This window comes from Coturnix japonica, chromosome 14, assembly GCF_054131305.1.
Source record: "Coturnix japonica strain WE chromosome 14, WE-NBRP24, whole genome shotgun sequence".
In the NCBI taxonomy this organism is placed as follows: Eukaryota; Metazoa; Chordata; class Aves; order Galliformes; family Phasianidae; genus Coturnix; species Coturnix japonica.
Window position 1 is genome coordinate 12326935 of NC_140676.1, and position 15529 is coordinate 12342463.

Sequence of the window (15529 nt, forward strand, 5' to 3'; positions counted from 1 at the left end):
AAGGACAGACCTAGAGTTGCACATCTATCTCAAGTCACGTTGCTGTGGGCTGTGACCATGTGCTAGCTGAACAGGAGATTTACATGAAGGAGGAAATGGTAAAGGTGAATCAAGGGGTGGCATTTTTTTTGCTGAATCAGAACTGGACTGATGCCTTATGTGCTTCAACATAATGTGGGATGATGCTATTTAGAGCCCTAAAAATTGGTGATTGAAAAATGACAGAACTGTTCTCTTCCATTCGTAGGCAGCCATGTATTCGTGATAAACTTTCCTCAGTTTGTCTTTATACCTTTCATATCTGTTGTAACAGTTGATTTTAGTAAAGTACAAGCGTTTATTTTGATAAAATGAAGTCCATGGCTATACTTATAGACGTCCTCAGTCAAAACCCCTTCCCCAGAAAGCTGAGAATGTGTTCTTCTAGGGCTTTGCATCTTTCTTTAAAATCTTAGCTTTAACTTTTATTTTACTCTGAGACTGCAGTTCTTAGCTGCTTAATCTGCATTGTTCTGACTAGCAGCTAGGTGCACAAACTGTATGAAATACACCGAGATACGTATGTGTGCATGAAGGTATATGGCAGAATCCTGTTGCTGTTATCATTACCTGATTAACCTTGGTGGTTACTCTATGTTCTTGCCCAGATTTGACTGAATGACTCACCCATTCTGTCTTGCTCTTTCTGTCTCTTCTGAAGGAAATTATACTGGAAATTGCCTCGTATTATTTATTGACTGAGCTATCTAGAAGTAGTTCAAAACTATTCTGAGACCCTCAGTGCAAAGAAGGACTTTAAGTAGGAAGTTAGACAACAATTACAAGCTGAAAACATTAAAAGAAAATATGTTATTGCAATAATAGTCTGTGATTCTGCATTACCAGCAAAGGTGGAATTGAGCTGCTGCTTCAGGTAACTCCAGGAATTTCCTTTTTTGTTTAATTAAGCTGGAAGTGAAATAGTCACATAAAAAGAGTATTGAGAGCTTTGCAAAACAAAGTATTTATTCTGCATTTTAAACTCCTGATACAGGCATTCCTAAATATAGATTGTCTATGTGAGATCAGCAGGGGAGGCTTTGAGTTTCTGTAGTTATCATATATTAGCTGCATACTGGGAGTGTTAAGTGACAGAAAACAGTTATGTCAATAGGTTTGAGAAGTGATTTGATGCTTGTAGCTAAACCAAGCTGGGTATTCAGATAGTTGTACATGTCATGTCCCTTCAAAAAGCCAGCTGTAAACCAGACTAGCTCCAAATGTAGCTAAGTGTGTCTTTGCCAGTGTAAGAGGAAAATATTGCTCTAGATAAGAACTGTACAATAGTATGTGTTGGTTTGTATACTGCATATAAGGTGACCTATGGCTGCTGACTTTGGAGACTCAATTTCAGATGCTCATCCCTTAACAAGATGTTTTATGATTGTTAACAGGACAACATTTTCATGCTGGCAGTAATGCCCAAAAAAGATTGTTCGAGAGTCAGTTACATGATGCTGAGCTAAATGCATGTCTGTGGAATACAAATGTAAATACTAGCAGGAAAAATAAGCAATTTTGAAGAAAAAGAGGTGATGAAGCCCATAGGTCTTTCCAAATCTGGTTCTGAAGTATTTCACACGTGTCTGTCCATTTGACAGTCTTTGCTATAAATGGGCTTCATGCCTTGGGGATGATAAAGACAGAGTGGATTTTAATCCCACTGGAAAGTGAAGGCTATTAGAAGTTAATTATAACACTTCATTTTTTAACAATCCAACTGGGATTTTATAACCTTAATGACCAGTTGTGTGAGTTCTTGCACAATCTGTAACTCAGCAATTATTCCCAAATCTCACAGGGCTAATATTCCAGCTGATGAGATGTTACTAGGACTTTACCCCTTCCTCTGGACTCTGTCAGCTCGTAGTCTGATAATGGAGAAGAGAATCAGCCTTTTAACATGGCCATGATGAGGAAATCTGTTAAGGTAAGGCCAGGCTGCCCATTCCTGCAGTACTGCCTTTGTTGTTTTATGAGAGGACACATATTTTCCGTTCCATGTATTATATGCTCTGTTATTCATCTTGTGACCACAGGCTTTTAATATAAAGGCCTGTTGTTTCTATGACATTGTTTCATTTCTTCCTCAGCGTAATGGTCTTTGGGCTTTGTGGACCTGTGATGCTGGTGGTGGCAAAAAGGATAGTTGGGAGATGGTGGGGGGGAGAAAGGAAGGTACAAACTTTTCCAGCATATCAAATTTGCTGCAGATTTTGTGTAAGCTTATTAGCTGTTTCACAACATCTATTGCCCCAGATATTCACATTATAGTGTCATCTTATAATTAACCTGCTGTTCCTTTGTGTCATTATATTCACAAAAGCACTGGCAGGTTTTGAACTAAAAGCTCATCCTGGTCAGATTATTATCTGCCACCACATTCTGTATAGTCTGTGAGCAATCTGTATGACTGTATATACATTTTGTGCAGTCTGTACAACTGGAAAGATTAGTACTGTTTTAGTCCAAATCAAGTGTGGTTTACTTTCCATTCTCTCATCCTGTAAGTTAGCACCATGTCCAACACAAAGACAGGAAGAGATGTTTGTAGAAGAATGTTATGCTCCTTCAGGGAATAAGGGCTGTAAATCCCAACAAATCTAGTTCAGATGGTATCGAAGTCAGACAGGTAGGGTCATAGGTCCAAGCTAAAACCAAGCAGATATTTATCCCTAATCTCTCAGGGTACTGAAAGAGGAAGTGGATCATCTATGGATTGCTGCTGCTTCTCCATTGTGAGCGAGAAAGAAAGCAAGCCCACAACTTAAGGACCTCCTGAGTCAGTAGTTCTGTGCATACCTTTGTGATTTACAGTTTTTGTAGCTCCTCTTGTGAGTTTATTCAGCTGCTTTTTGAGTGCAGATATACCTTTCATAATCACAGTATTCTCTGCTATAATTTAATTTTACACATAGATGTGGTACCTGGTTCATTTCAAGTCCATTGTTCCCAAGGGTAGGAAGTAGTGAATAGCTATTCCCCCCTCACATATCAGTCACAAACTTTTATGTCTCTATCCTGTCTTCATCCAGAAATAACTCAGCAACTTTGAGCTGTTTTTGCAGCCCATCTATGTATGCCTCATATTTCTGCAATATCTTTTGTTGAGCATCTTACTTTATAGCGGGGGATACCAGGTGTTCGTTCAATACCAGCAGCTCCGTCCATAATCTCTGTAATGTATCAGAGTTGTGCGGAAGGAGAAAAAGTTATTATTCCAAATGATGTTTTCATATGAAGAGAGGGTTTTATTTGTTGTTTGTTTGGTTTGATGGTTTCTTTGTTGTTTGTTGGGTTCATTGGTTGGTTGGTTCTGGGACTTTGTGTCGTTTTGTTTCGTTTTTGTCTTTCTTTTACACATTCTTTTCAGCCTTGGCAGAGCTTAGAGGTTATGAGGCATTTTCAGATGTTTACTATACACAGAACCTCACAGCCTGCAGAATAGTTGAAGAAACTTTAGGTACATGGGTTTCACAGCCAACTAGTGAAGAGGAGAGCAAATTGAACTCTGTAGTTTACCGAATAGGGGAAAGAAAAGGAGATGGTTTGTAGACACAAAAAACAGACTACTAAGTGCGCTTACAGGTTTGTCCTTCTAGGACAATTTTAATTTGAGAAAGTGCTCAGAAGTAGATGTTTCTTTTGAGATTACTGTATCAGGCTGGCATGGCTTGCTGTTATATTCCAAGAAATGAGGAGGGCTCTTAGTAATACAGACAAAACTGAGAAAATTGCATTTGTAGTAGTTATGTTTGTATTACTTACAGGTGTTTCCTACACTAAAAAAGATTACCATCAAATTTATCATAATTCTCAAAGCCAGTGCAGACCATGCAAATTCTCCCAGTGACCCCATTATTGTACCTGACTTTGTCATACTGAAGGCTGTGGAAAGGAGGTCCTTTACCAGGGTGTGGTGTAAGTTTGGTTTCTGTGCCTGCTCTTGGAAAAGCAGTTCTTCTGTCTGCGCCTTGCAGTGACTACAGCTCTTTGTGCACAGCTTTCCCTAGTGAAGATAAGTCTTGAAGGCACCACTTCTAGGAAAAATGAGAATATCATGGGTATGTGATCTTCACAGAATCACAGAATGACCCGGATTGGAAGGGACCTCAAGGATCATGTAGTTCCAACTCCCCTGCCTAGCAGGGCCACCAAACATACACCTTTACTAGATCAGGTTGCCCAGGGCCCTTTCCAACCTGGTCTTGAACACCTCCAAGGACGGGGCATCCACAGCCTCCCTGGGCAGCCTGTTCCAGGGCCTAACCACTCTCCTTGCCAGCTGAAACCACACACAGGCTGTATACTAGCACCTACGTTGAGACACTTCTGCTCACCAAAAGGGCCAGGAACAAGTAATGATCACTGCTAAGGCACAGCCCAACAGTTAAGTGACATATGAGGGAGCACATCCCTGTTGTTGAATATAAACCTATTTTGCACCAGGAAATGCCCTCTGAAAGCAGGATTAATGCCATGAGTTCAGATGATGGATGATTCATACAGAAACTTGACTGTGGGCTCAGGATGTCTTCGCATAGAACAGCAGGCATAACATGCAGTCAATCTTGAGAGAAGTCCGCATACAAGTGGTTGCTCTGTCTCATTTGCCTTGGGCTATATATGCTTCCTCAAGTGGAGAAGAGAACAGAAGCTGGGAAAACAACAGAAAAAACTGAACAGTAATGCAGACCAACCCTTCTTTCTCCTCCAGGCCTTGGCAATATTTTCTTCCTCTCTTCCTCAGATCCACGTCATGTTGATAGCTCAGCAACTTGCCCTGATGGCTCAGAATCTTGCTCTAGGACAGGGAACCAAGAAGTGGAAGAGAGTAGGCACTTTACACAGAGGGTGAGGCACCAGACCCTCAGTCGGTAGCAAGTTACTTCCTCTTTTTCAGCATTCTCCAAACCAGGAAACAGCTCCTAGCCACAGCAGCGTGCTCCCTAACTTCATAATGGGCAAGGACATCATGTAGCTATAACTGTGTTCTCTAGCAGTCTTAATTATTTCAAGGTATATATATGAAGACAAAGGATACATATTTCTTCTGCAATTCGTTTTGTGCTTAAGCATTTCTTTTGGTTGTATGTCCTCTGGTTTACCAAGGAATGTGCTGCTTGCTCATGAGGGATGCACAGGGCTGCAGATGAACATGGTGTGTGCCCATCTAGGCCTGCGCAGCGATGTGGGGTTACAGCTTTCCTTTCAGCCACATCCCAGAAGAGGCAAGCACCTGCTTAAGGAAATGAAGTCCAAAGTTGCAGTCTAAGAATGTGTGCTCAGTGCCACCTATCTCCAGCAGCAGCCTCACCTCCTTGCTGGACCTTCAGCACCAAGGCTTGTTCCACCACCTGCATACTGAGTTGCACCCTCTTGGTGCCTCACACCTGAGGCTGCCTGCAGTCGAGGTGTTTCTGCCCAGCCTGCTGCGTGTTCCTGGAGCACGGCTAACAAGCTGACAGGCCTGAGTGGCTCAGGAACTGCAGCAGGAAGGGAGGACGGCTCCTATCCCGTTAGAGCACTCAGAAGTGTGTACCGGAGAGGCCTCCTCTGAGCCCCATCTCCTTTTTTCCAAGCCAGAAGGTGGCTGTGTGCCACGCGTAGCCGCTCGGCTCTCTTCTCCAGGCACCGAAATCGCGGCAGCGCGGGGACCGCGGCGTCCCAAGGGCAAATTCCTCGGCAGCCGCGCGCCCCCAGTGACTTTGCCCGGCTGCTCCCGTCTCCGGGCTCTCGGTCGCCTTCGCGGCTCGGTCGCGGGGCTCCCCCCTCGCCGTCCCGCCCCGCCGGGGCAGCCGCTGCGCAGCCCGGCCCCTGCGGCCGCCCGCGGTGTGTGCGCGGGGGCGGAGCGGCGCCGCCGGCCAGAGGGAGCCGCAGTCAGCGCCAGCGCGGCGGCCCGCGGGGATGCTGCGCTACAGCTCGGGGCTCACGGTCACCGCCACCACCCCCAGGAGGACGCCCGGCGACGGCGGCCGCGCCCGGCGGAAGGTGCGCGGGGCAACGGGGAGGGGGGGAAGGTGGGGAGGTCCCGCGGGCCGCACCGTGGGGCGGTGTGACCCCTCGTTCAGTTTGACGGCGGAGCGCGTTTGGGCTTGCTTGGTTTTGGTATTTCCAGGTGAAGTGTGCGGAGTGTGAAAGCATCTCTTTGAAGCTCTGTAGTAGGTCTGTGGTAGGTGCTGAGAGAGGCAGAGCTTTGGGGTACCCTGCAGGGCTTTGTTAGTGCTACTTCCTGGCTGCTCTCCTGGACAGCTGTGAGGAAGCTGTGCTGTGGTGGGGACTTTTTCCTGATATGTACAATGGAGAACTTCCCCTGTGACTCTTTCCCTCATGGGGAGGCTTACCATAATGGCTTACATGGCAGTGATTATTTCTTTTAAAATATGGATGTAGAAGTACAATTTACTGACCTCTTAAACTTTTTAATTTTCATAGATAAAGCATTCTATATTAACGTGCTGGAAAACATGTCTTAAAAGTTGTTAGAATTCTGGCAGGTATGACAGCAATGTCTCTACAGCCACCTTGATTGAAAGAGCCCTTATGTGCTGCAGTGGCCACGATATTATCACTGGGGGGGGGGCGGGGGGGGTGTCATCTTTTACGTGAAGGAATAGATCAGGGAATAGATCAACACAATCAGATACTACGATCATCCATACAGTGAAATATACCTGTGTGATTATGATAAACCTCAAAATATATAGGGATAGGTTAGTCGACCCAAATTTTTGAGCTTATCAGTTGTAATAAAGCCAGTGAAGAATGTCAAATTAACACGTTGTACATGGTAACATGCAACTTGTGCTCTTCCACAGTAGAAGGAAGTTCTTGTCATTCATGTGATAATCCTTAATTTTGGCTTCAGAAATATTGGAAGTACCCCAAATTTTAGATTCATAATGAATTGAAACCATCATTTCTGTTGAAAAATTAGATTGGAAGTTGTACTTCTTACATGCAGTACAGCATCTACTCTGTTCCCACAGAGTTTTCTTGTATTAGTATTTCCTTTAAAAGTTAAAGTTAGGGGAGTTTGTGTTCAGGTGTTAATTTTCTTATCCCCACAATGTACTTGCCACGATTGGTGTAAAATGAACTTCATTTTAAAAAATTCTTTTAAGTAAATGGGTAAGATCTAATTTACAAATAAAACCTATTGGGAAGCTGCTGTTCCTTTTGTAGTGAAACACGAGTCTCTTACCTTGAGTTGTCAGAAGAAAGGAGGAAGACAGTTAGAATAACTGCAGGATAAATGGAAGATGTGTGCTGCATTCCTGTGTGCCTGTGGTCATGAGAAAAGTACCCCTTAATTGTGGTGGTGTGGGGAATCTCATAGCGGAGAGTTCATAAATGAAGAAGACAGGCCAGATAAACCACCAAAGAAAGTACTTTCTTCTTTGCATGTTTAGGGTTGACTGAAATTAAAACCTGCTTTATTTTTGCTCTCACCTTCAAAACTCTGAAAGTAACGTCTGGTCTTGGGTAAAGAGAGCAATTTTTGGCCATTGAGCTGTTTGGATAGCAGGTAGTTATTGAACAAACACATTGTCCCAAACTATTTAACTGTGAGGCATTGGAAAGTTCAGCAAAATTAGATTCTGTTTTTGTTAACTCCAAAGTAGACTTGAATTTAGATAAAAACTGAACCATATATTCCCTGTGAAGAACTGTAGAAATCTTAGACTGAGGCTGGTTGCTGGTAGTACAGCTTGTATTTTTCCTTACTGGATGTTTCTTGTTTTTAGAAAGGAGGAATAAGAGTCTGAAGAACAGTGCTCAAACCGAATCTGTCATCTGTTTTTGTCTTAAGTTGCACCCTAGTGATTTGAGTAGAATGGTAAACATGGATTCGGGTTGTGGATCTGGGCCATAAATTCTTAACATTTTTAACTAACCTAGATTGCTTTTTTTCTGAACTACTGTGTTGCAGTAGCTCTCAGTTATGCTGTCCCTTTAGCCTCGTAGAAATTTGGTAGAAGAGCTTGTCTTCACCTGTCAATTTCCACTGCAGTCAGCGAACTTTTCTGTCTGGTGCTGTGGAGGGTGAACCTATTGGCCTTTGTTTTCCTGTCAGCATAATCATTCTACAAATGATGTCAGATGAGCTCTGGAAATACTGCTTGTGGGTTGTTGGTGTCAAAACCCAGGAGTGAGCATAAAATGTTGGCACAAAGCAGGTTATGTGTATTGTTGGCTTGTCAAAGCTGCAGTTGCTGCAAACCAAACTAAAATCTGATAGCCTAGGGAACTTGATACCTGTGCACCTATTTCTTTTAAAAAGTCACAATTTTGGTGACATAAAGTGTATGGTGGAAGCCACATCTGTCCCTCTGCTTTTCATCACATGTTCTTACTGTCAGTCACCAACTGAAGGAAACAGAATTATATACTTCTCCCTGTTTGTGGAATTCTCTTCCATTCCCCTCCTGGGCTTCTCCCTACAAAAACCAATTGTTTCTGGAAATTACTGCTTCATCCTCAGCTGCATGTTATTCTGGCACTGTTTGGCAGCAAGCTGAGACTCTTCCTGTTATGATTTCATTTCCATGTTTAGGCATCACTACAGCCATGTTTTGCTGTTGGAAGAGGGCTGGCTGTGATTTCTGCATGAGCCTTCTCATTCCTTTGGTCAAGTAAGCTTGCCGACAAATGGTTGGGACAGCTGTTTCTTTAGGAAACACTACATAGCAAAAATTGTATAGACACAGCATGGGTAATTGCTTCTGAAGGTTATAGGGAAAGTGCCTCTTGTTTATCCCTTCTAATCTTTATAGTGTTTGTGAATTTCAACATACTGGCGTGTAGTTCTGTCCATAGGTATCATGCGTCATCTGTGGTCCGGGAAGAATAGGAGTGAATGGCTACATTATAATTTTCTGCTGTTTCCCCAGGGATGCTACGGAAGTGCAATTGTTATAAACAATGGTAAGAGTACAGCCTGTGTAAGGTTGTCCCAGCAAGGAATTCAAAACTGGGTGGCACTTTGCCACTGTGATACAAGCCTCCCTGGGCGTGACTTCTAGGCTGGAATTGTCAGATGACTGCTCATTCCACCCCCTGAATGGCATTTATGGTGCAGCAGGCTGCAAAGTGAAGTATTAAGTCTTCATTTTTTGTCAGAAATACTGCTGAAAATATGGCTGTGGTTTGAGGTGTCTCAGTAGTTAGGGGCTAACTTGGAAACAAGGAAGTGGAAAAGAAATTAAGGTGTGATTTAGGGGGTAATAGAGAAGACAGTGTAAAAAGAATATATAATAAAAAGGCAAGAAAAATAGTTTAAATGTTAGCAACCTTTTGTACAGTGTTCTTAGTCTCAACAAATTACTGTTACTGATTTGTATTTCCAAACTAGTTGTTAAAACTTCCCTGCCTTCCTTCTGGATTTCTGTGATTTTTCTTCATAGTAACCTTGTAACACATGCATTGCTATAATGTGACAGGCAGTCATGATTCACTAACTGGTGTACACACACAGGGATAATTACTTATTTACAATCCCTGCACCATGAAGGTATAAATGTGTTGGCTATAATTAGTCCTTTGCTGACTGACAGATGAACCATTTGCCAGCTTCAGAAAAACTTACACAACTCTATTTCACCTGACATTGAGTTGCCAGTCAGTACACATTTCTATTTCTTTGAGGTGTTTGTCATGTGTTCTCCTAAGAATCTCTTAATTCAGGTTAACTTAATTTTCTTTCATTTGAAACTCCTGCAAGAAAAAGTCGGCCTCATCTGTCATTTCCTGCACAGCACAAGCTCGGTACTATTTCCTATTTACAGGTCTGGTCTTTCTTTGTTTGACTACATGGATGAATGCCAGTATCTCTTTCCCTTTTTGTTGTAAACACACTTGATTTAGAGGAAAGAGCCTTACTAAGCCAATGAGAAGAAAGAGCAGGAGTAAATGGAAATTAAATAGGGGATAAAGCATAGTATTAATTACTTTATGAATCTGTGAGCTCTAACACTGAGGAATTTGTTATTAATAAATCTTGATAACTCGCAAGCAGGAAGGACTGACAGTTTCTGCAGTGTAAGGGAAGAGTCTGGTGTTCTCAAAACACAGATAGCACTCAATCAGCATCTAAAGCCATTGTGCAAGGACTCATCTTTTTCAAACCTGTTTCATTGTTTCAGAATTATCTGGGAAATATTTAAGTATAACCCACTTTTGTGCTGGACTTTCTTTCTTCTATCACTTTCTCTGTGGCTTCTTGTTCTTGAGTTGATAGTGTATGGCGGAATGATGAAATAACAGTAAAGAGCTCATTTCTCAGAAAGTACCTTCCACAGATGTATCTAAATAGTAGGTTGTGCTTCAGCTTGATCTTGCTATGCACTTTCCCCCCCCCTTTTTATAGTACAGATGTGGATCACACATGGAAGATGAAAAAATGAATGCTTCTTGTTTTAAAAGTTGAAAAGGGTCAATTGTTTGGAAGCAGGGAGAATGAGAATCTGTTATAGAGACTCTGAATAGTGGTGCTATGGGGAGATTGTGTTTTGAAGAGCCTCAAAAGTGAAGACTTGTTTGATATAAGAGACTATTTGAAGAACTGTATGTTGAAATGGTGAAATTTGGGGTCTGTGCATAGTACTTTGCTGCTATGCTGTCAATACCTGCAAGTTGAACATGACTGCTGATTTTTGAAGCAAAAGGAAATGCTGTAATGATCAAATAATGATTGTGATCTTTCTTGGGCAAGAACAATGGAAAGCTATATTTCAGAGAGCAAGTACACATTCAAGGCCTTTGGCATGATTCCACACCATATCCTTATCTCTAAATGAGAAATATGGATTTGAAAGCTGGTTCAGTAGAGTTGTTTGGATGGTCGCAGCCTGAGAATTGTGGTCAATGGCTCTATGGCCAGGTGAAGGCTGGACATGAGTGGTGTCCCCTAGTCTTGGGACTGGTGCTCTTCAATATCAACAGTGTAGACAGTGGGATCAAGTGCATGCTCAGCAAACTTGTGGGTGACACCAAGCTGAGTAATGCAGTTCACACAATAGAAGGAAGGGATGCCATCCAGAGGGACCTGGACAGGTTGAAAGATGGGCCCATGTGAACCTAGAAGATGTTGCACTTGGGTCTGGGCAATCCCAGATATGTTTATAGACTGGGAGAAGAACTTATTGAGAGAAGCCCTGAAGAGAAGGTCTTGGGAGTCCTGGTGGAAGAAAATGGACATGAACCAGCAGTGTGCTCCTGCAGCCTGGAAGACCAACTCTATCCCTGACTGCATCAAGAGATGATTAACCAGCAGGAAGAGGGAACTGATAATTCCTGAGGCACCCAGTATGAGAAAGATGTGTAGCTGTTGGAGTAGGAGGGCCACACCTGTCCTGTGAAGAAAGGTTGAGGGACCTGGGCTTGTTTAGCTTTGAGAAGAGAAGGCTCAGGGGAGATGTTGTTGCAACCTTGCAGTATTTGAAGGGAACATGAGGAGGACCAAATTTTCACGTGACCATATAGTGATAGGATAAAGGGGAATGGTTTTAAAATAAAATCTATGATTCTGCACAGCTGGATGTAAGCAGTTAGGAGAAACTAAAGACATCTGGATCACTTAAGACACTGGACTATACAACGCTAGTGATGGCCTACGGTAGCCATGAAAGAGGAAAGCTTAGAGTATTTTTGTCATCAGATAGCTGAGATTTCATAGGAAGATTCTGTGAAGCTTTGAACTTAGACAGAAGAAATACCCATTATTTGCTCTGCTTAGGAGTTAGGATTGTCTTCTACAAAGAAGTCTCATATATATAGCTAAGACTAATATTTGTAACCAAGCTTCTTGTATGAGATATGATGCTTTAAAAATATTGTTACAGCAAAGATCTCAGCCAAAAGCATGGCCAGGAGTGATAGCGGGTAAAGAGTTATCAGTCCCCCTGCCTTGTTTCTTGAATTTTCTGTGAAAATTCTGAGGCTTTGCGTTTACAAGCAATTTTGTGTACAACATTTCAGTAATATTTCTGTTAGAATTGAGTGGAATTTCTTTACTGGGATACTCTTGAATGAAATACTGAACAAAAAAGGGACATTCACTCCAAAATATCCTTTGCGTTTCTAAGTAATCCCTTTTGAAGATTAAAAGAATGCCAAATCTGCAAACAAAGCTGAGAAACTAGGAAATAATGTTCATTGTTCTGATATCTGAGCTCAGTGTCACTTATGAGTACGTAAGAACATGCTGCTAATTGAAAAGGTTTTTTTGGAAAAAAGTAGAAAATTGTAAACAAAAACTTTTATGTTCGTGCAGTTCGTTTTGCAAAGCAAGTTATTAAAAGTAATTTTTATAATGCTTCAATCTAAGAGCAAACCTTTGTTTTTCCTTCAGATGAATGTCTGCAGACTACGTTTGACAGTACCACCTGATGAAGTTTCACAGCCTGAACAGGGAGCAAAAGAACCTGAAAGAAAGAAACATGTAAGTTTTAGCAATCACAGTTAAATGCTCTACAAACAAGGAGTAAATATTGGCATCCTTGGAAGCTGATTTTAGTTGTTTTGGTAATTTGGTTCATCTTGCAAGACTGAAGAGCATGTGAATGCTGAGCAAGTCAGCTGTAAACTTTGAGCCTGAACTCTGGTGTTGTGGACAGCAAAACTTCATACAAACTGGAAAGATATAGTGGTAGATAAACAGCTCAGGGATTGACAGTGATGTGTGACTAAAGTATTTTTAGAACTTGATTATTTTTATTTATATACTGGATTGCTATAAGCAGCAGTGTCTTTCATTAAGCCAAGTCTCAATCCTCACCTGAAGTGGGGAATTTGACGTTTCATGTAGGCTTAAGTGTGCAAGAAATGAGGCTGTACTGTGTGTGTGTGAGGTGGACAGCCTGAGACTTGGAAGTTTTTCTGCGTTAGCTGATTTTGGGGCCACTAGATTGTAATAATTAACTGTGTACAGAAAGTGTTTAGTTGTAGTAATCACTGTATTTTTACCCACCACTTAGAGTTCTGTCAGTCTGTATCTGATTGTAGAAATCACCACTCTAGCTGAAACATATGGGCCCTTTGCCCTAAGAGTAATAGAAGTTTGTTTTTGAGGAGGACAGGTATTGACTCATGGCTTACTCATTTTACTGTGCTGGGTAGTATAATAATGAGAAATAAGTGTCAGTGAGTAGAGCTTCTTGGTCACTTCCTTGTGTGACTTCTTTTTCTCTGCCAGATGCTGTATTTAGTGAGACTGTACACTTTTAGAAAGTGTGTCTATATATACTGTATACTGTACAGTGTATATGAAAATTTCTTCAGAACTGGTTGGGCTCTGATTGTTCAGTGTCTTGGCAATTAAAATACAAACAAACCACAGAATAATTGTGTCACCTTTGTTTTACATTTTTTTGCGTAATTCAAAAAAAGACACTCAACATGAAGCAGCTGCCAAAAAAAGAATCACTGAACATGAATTGTTTTTACGTCATGCTTCCAAAACAAGACAGGAATTTATTACCTGTAGATTTGTCTTGTCTATGTACTATATTGCTTTGTATATTTGTGTTAGTTACACAGTAACTTACAGTGCACACAAGTTTCTTGACTAGTCATACTCTGATAGTTTTATCTTCAAGCTTCAAGAAGCCAAACCAAAATCAACAAAAAGTCCACACCAAATAAGAGCAGTGATCAGATATCTCTGCTGATCCACCCATGTTCAGCTCACTCAGTGTTAATGAAATTCCTTACATCACACTGAGACTAAGAAATTTTACAAATGTTAGATCATTCTCATATTCTTCTTTTGGAGATAATGCTAATAGAGAGAAATTAGAGAGGTGCTCACCTTTCTGCCTTACACTTTGCAACTTAATGTCAGAACACACAGCTTCACCAAGAACCAAATGCAACAGCAGGACTTGGAACTTAGAGTTCTGTGCTGTCATTAATGTTAGGTGCAAAGAAAAGCATTTGGAAAAAATATTTTTAATATTTAAGAAGAACAACTGTTGACTTACACAAAATAAACTACAAGGGTAATCAGAGGGTTTGTGCAGTGTTTGCTGAAGAGTTGCAGCAGTTTGGGTGATCTGAGCACAGCTGCTTGAGTGTCTTCTCTTTGGGCATACAAGAAGTGAGGGAGGAGAGCACAGACCTTGCCATGTCAAAGGAAATGCCAGAAAACTATAAATACACCATGGCGTGACATTTAGTTGTAATCTTCTCTTTCTAATCTTTCATTAGAAGGAGGTGATTTTGAGCTGCCCTAATGTGACATTGCCGTAGTTTGCTGGTTCTTTCTGTATTTTCTATGTTCTCTTGAACTGAATACTATTATAAATTGTAGCAGCTGCAAAATCAGCTGTACAGGAGCTCTTGCTAGTGCTGCACCTGCCAGCACCTTGCTTTGGAGCTCACTGTCAGTTCAGAAGTGATGCTTTACTGGTTATGTCAATAAATGTTAACAGCTTTTTTCATTGCAGCCCAAGTTTAGCAAAAAATATAAGCTGCATTTCATTAAATCTATATCAGTGCATGTTTCTAGATTGATTGATTTATTGCCATTTGGATATGAAATAAAAATGAGCCAGTGTAAAAAATAGAACAAAGTGGCAGAGGTGGGCAGTTTTGTTACAACAAAATTACTGTAGGCATTAAGGGCAGGAGGATGGCCTCTGCCTGTCTTTTGTTAAGGATAGTACCCACTCAGGTGGTAACTCCAGAAACCGAAGGGGGGAGCTTGTGCTGTGTCTGGCTAAATGTCTGTATTCCTGTCTAGTCTGTGGTGCCTTGAAAGTAACATGTGAGAACACAAGTCCAAGTTGGTTGGGTGATTTCCTTTTTATTGGCAAAAAGCTAAATATCTGAATTGTTAGCACTTCAGGCTGAGAGTGTCTGGAACTGCCATAATTTTGTTCCATTGCTCCTGTTACTGATAGGCAATAGATGCAAGTAGGACGAGGCTGTTTACTTTGCTATGAGGTACAAAGGATTATTGTGCTCGTCAGATACTATGCAATATCTGTGTGTTCTGAAGCCTGCCTTGTCCTGCATAATAAAATGCTACTGAACGATAGTATTGTCTCTGTTCAGGCTTGGGCTTATTTTTATCAATCAGTCAGTCCCTTTCTTCACTGTCATAGCTAAATTTGGAAGTGTCAATGGAAGCTGCAGATAGAAATTTGAAGGCAGAATATTGTGGTATATACAGAGATTTTTTCTTTTTTTCCTTTGAGTCTGTGGACAAGAGAATGAAAATGAGATAATGCTTTATAAATTTGTCTTACTTCACTGGTTTTGTGGCTTTCAGTAGTGTTTGCACAGCATTTAGTCCTAACCTTTAACCAATGCTTAGGCTTTGTGTATCCTCAAACCCTTTAAATTACATTTTAAAATTATCCACATCCTAGAGGTGAAATCCTTATTGCTTCCTGTGCAGAAATACAAAAGCAGAATAAACATTTTTCCCCCAGCAAAAATGTAGGCTGCACAGAAGCCAGAAGGGGAATTTTCTCCAGTGTATAAT

The 15529-nt window shown here is 41.3% G+C and overlaps 1 protein-coding gene across 9 annotated transcripts in view; it reads left to right on the top strand.

The window, feature by feature from the left end:
* MYZAP (myocardial zonula adherens protein) overlaps nt 1–15529 on the top strand; it is a 59376-nt gene that overhangs the window by 11872 nt on the left and 31975 nt on the right. For 5 of the 9 annotated variants that reach the window (XR_014934399.1, XM_085515630.1, XM_085515633.1 and 2 more), the window contains exons 1-2: nt 5906–6030; nt 12392–12481. Coding sequence is in view for 8 of the 9 variants with exons in the window: in XM_085515630.1 (XP_085371756.1) it covers nt 5947–6030; nt 12392–12481 (174 nt within the window). In the remaining variant the exon portion in view is untranslated. Of the gene's footprint in view, nt 1–897; nt 914–1840; nt 1970–5905; nt 6031–12391; nt 12482–15529 lie in introns of those variants that run through there. The other 4 variants (XM_085515632.1, XM_015872435.2, XM_085515631.1 and 1 more) reach the window with 3 other exon arrangements.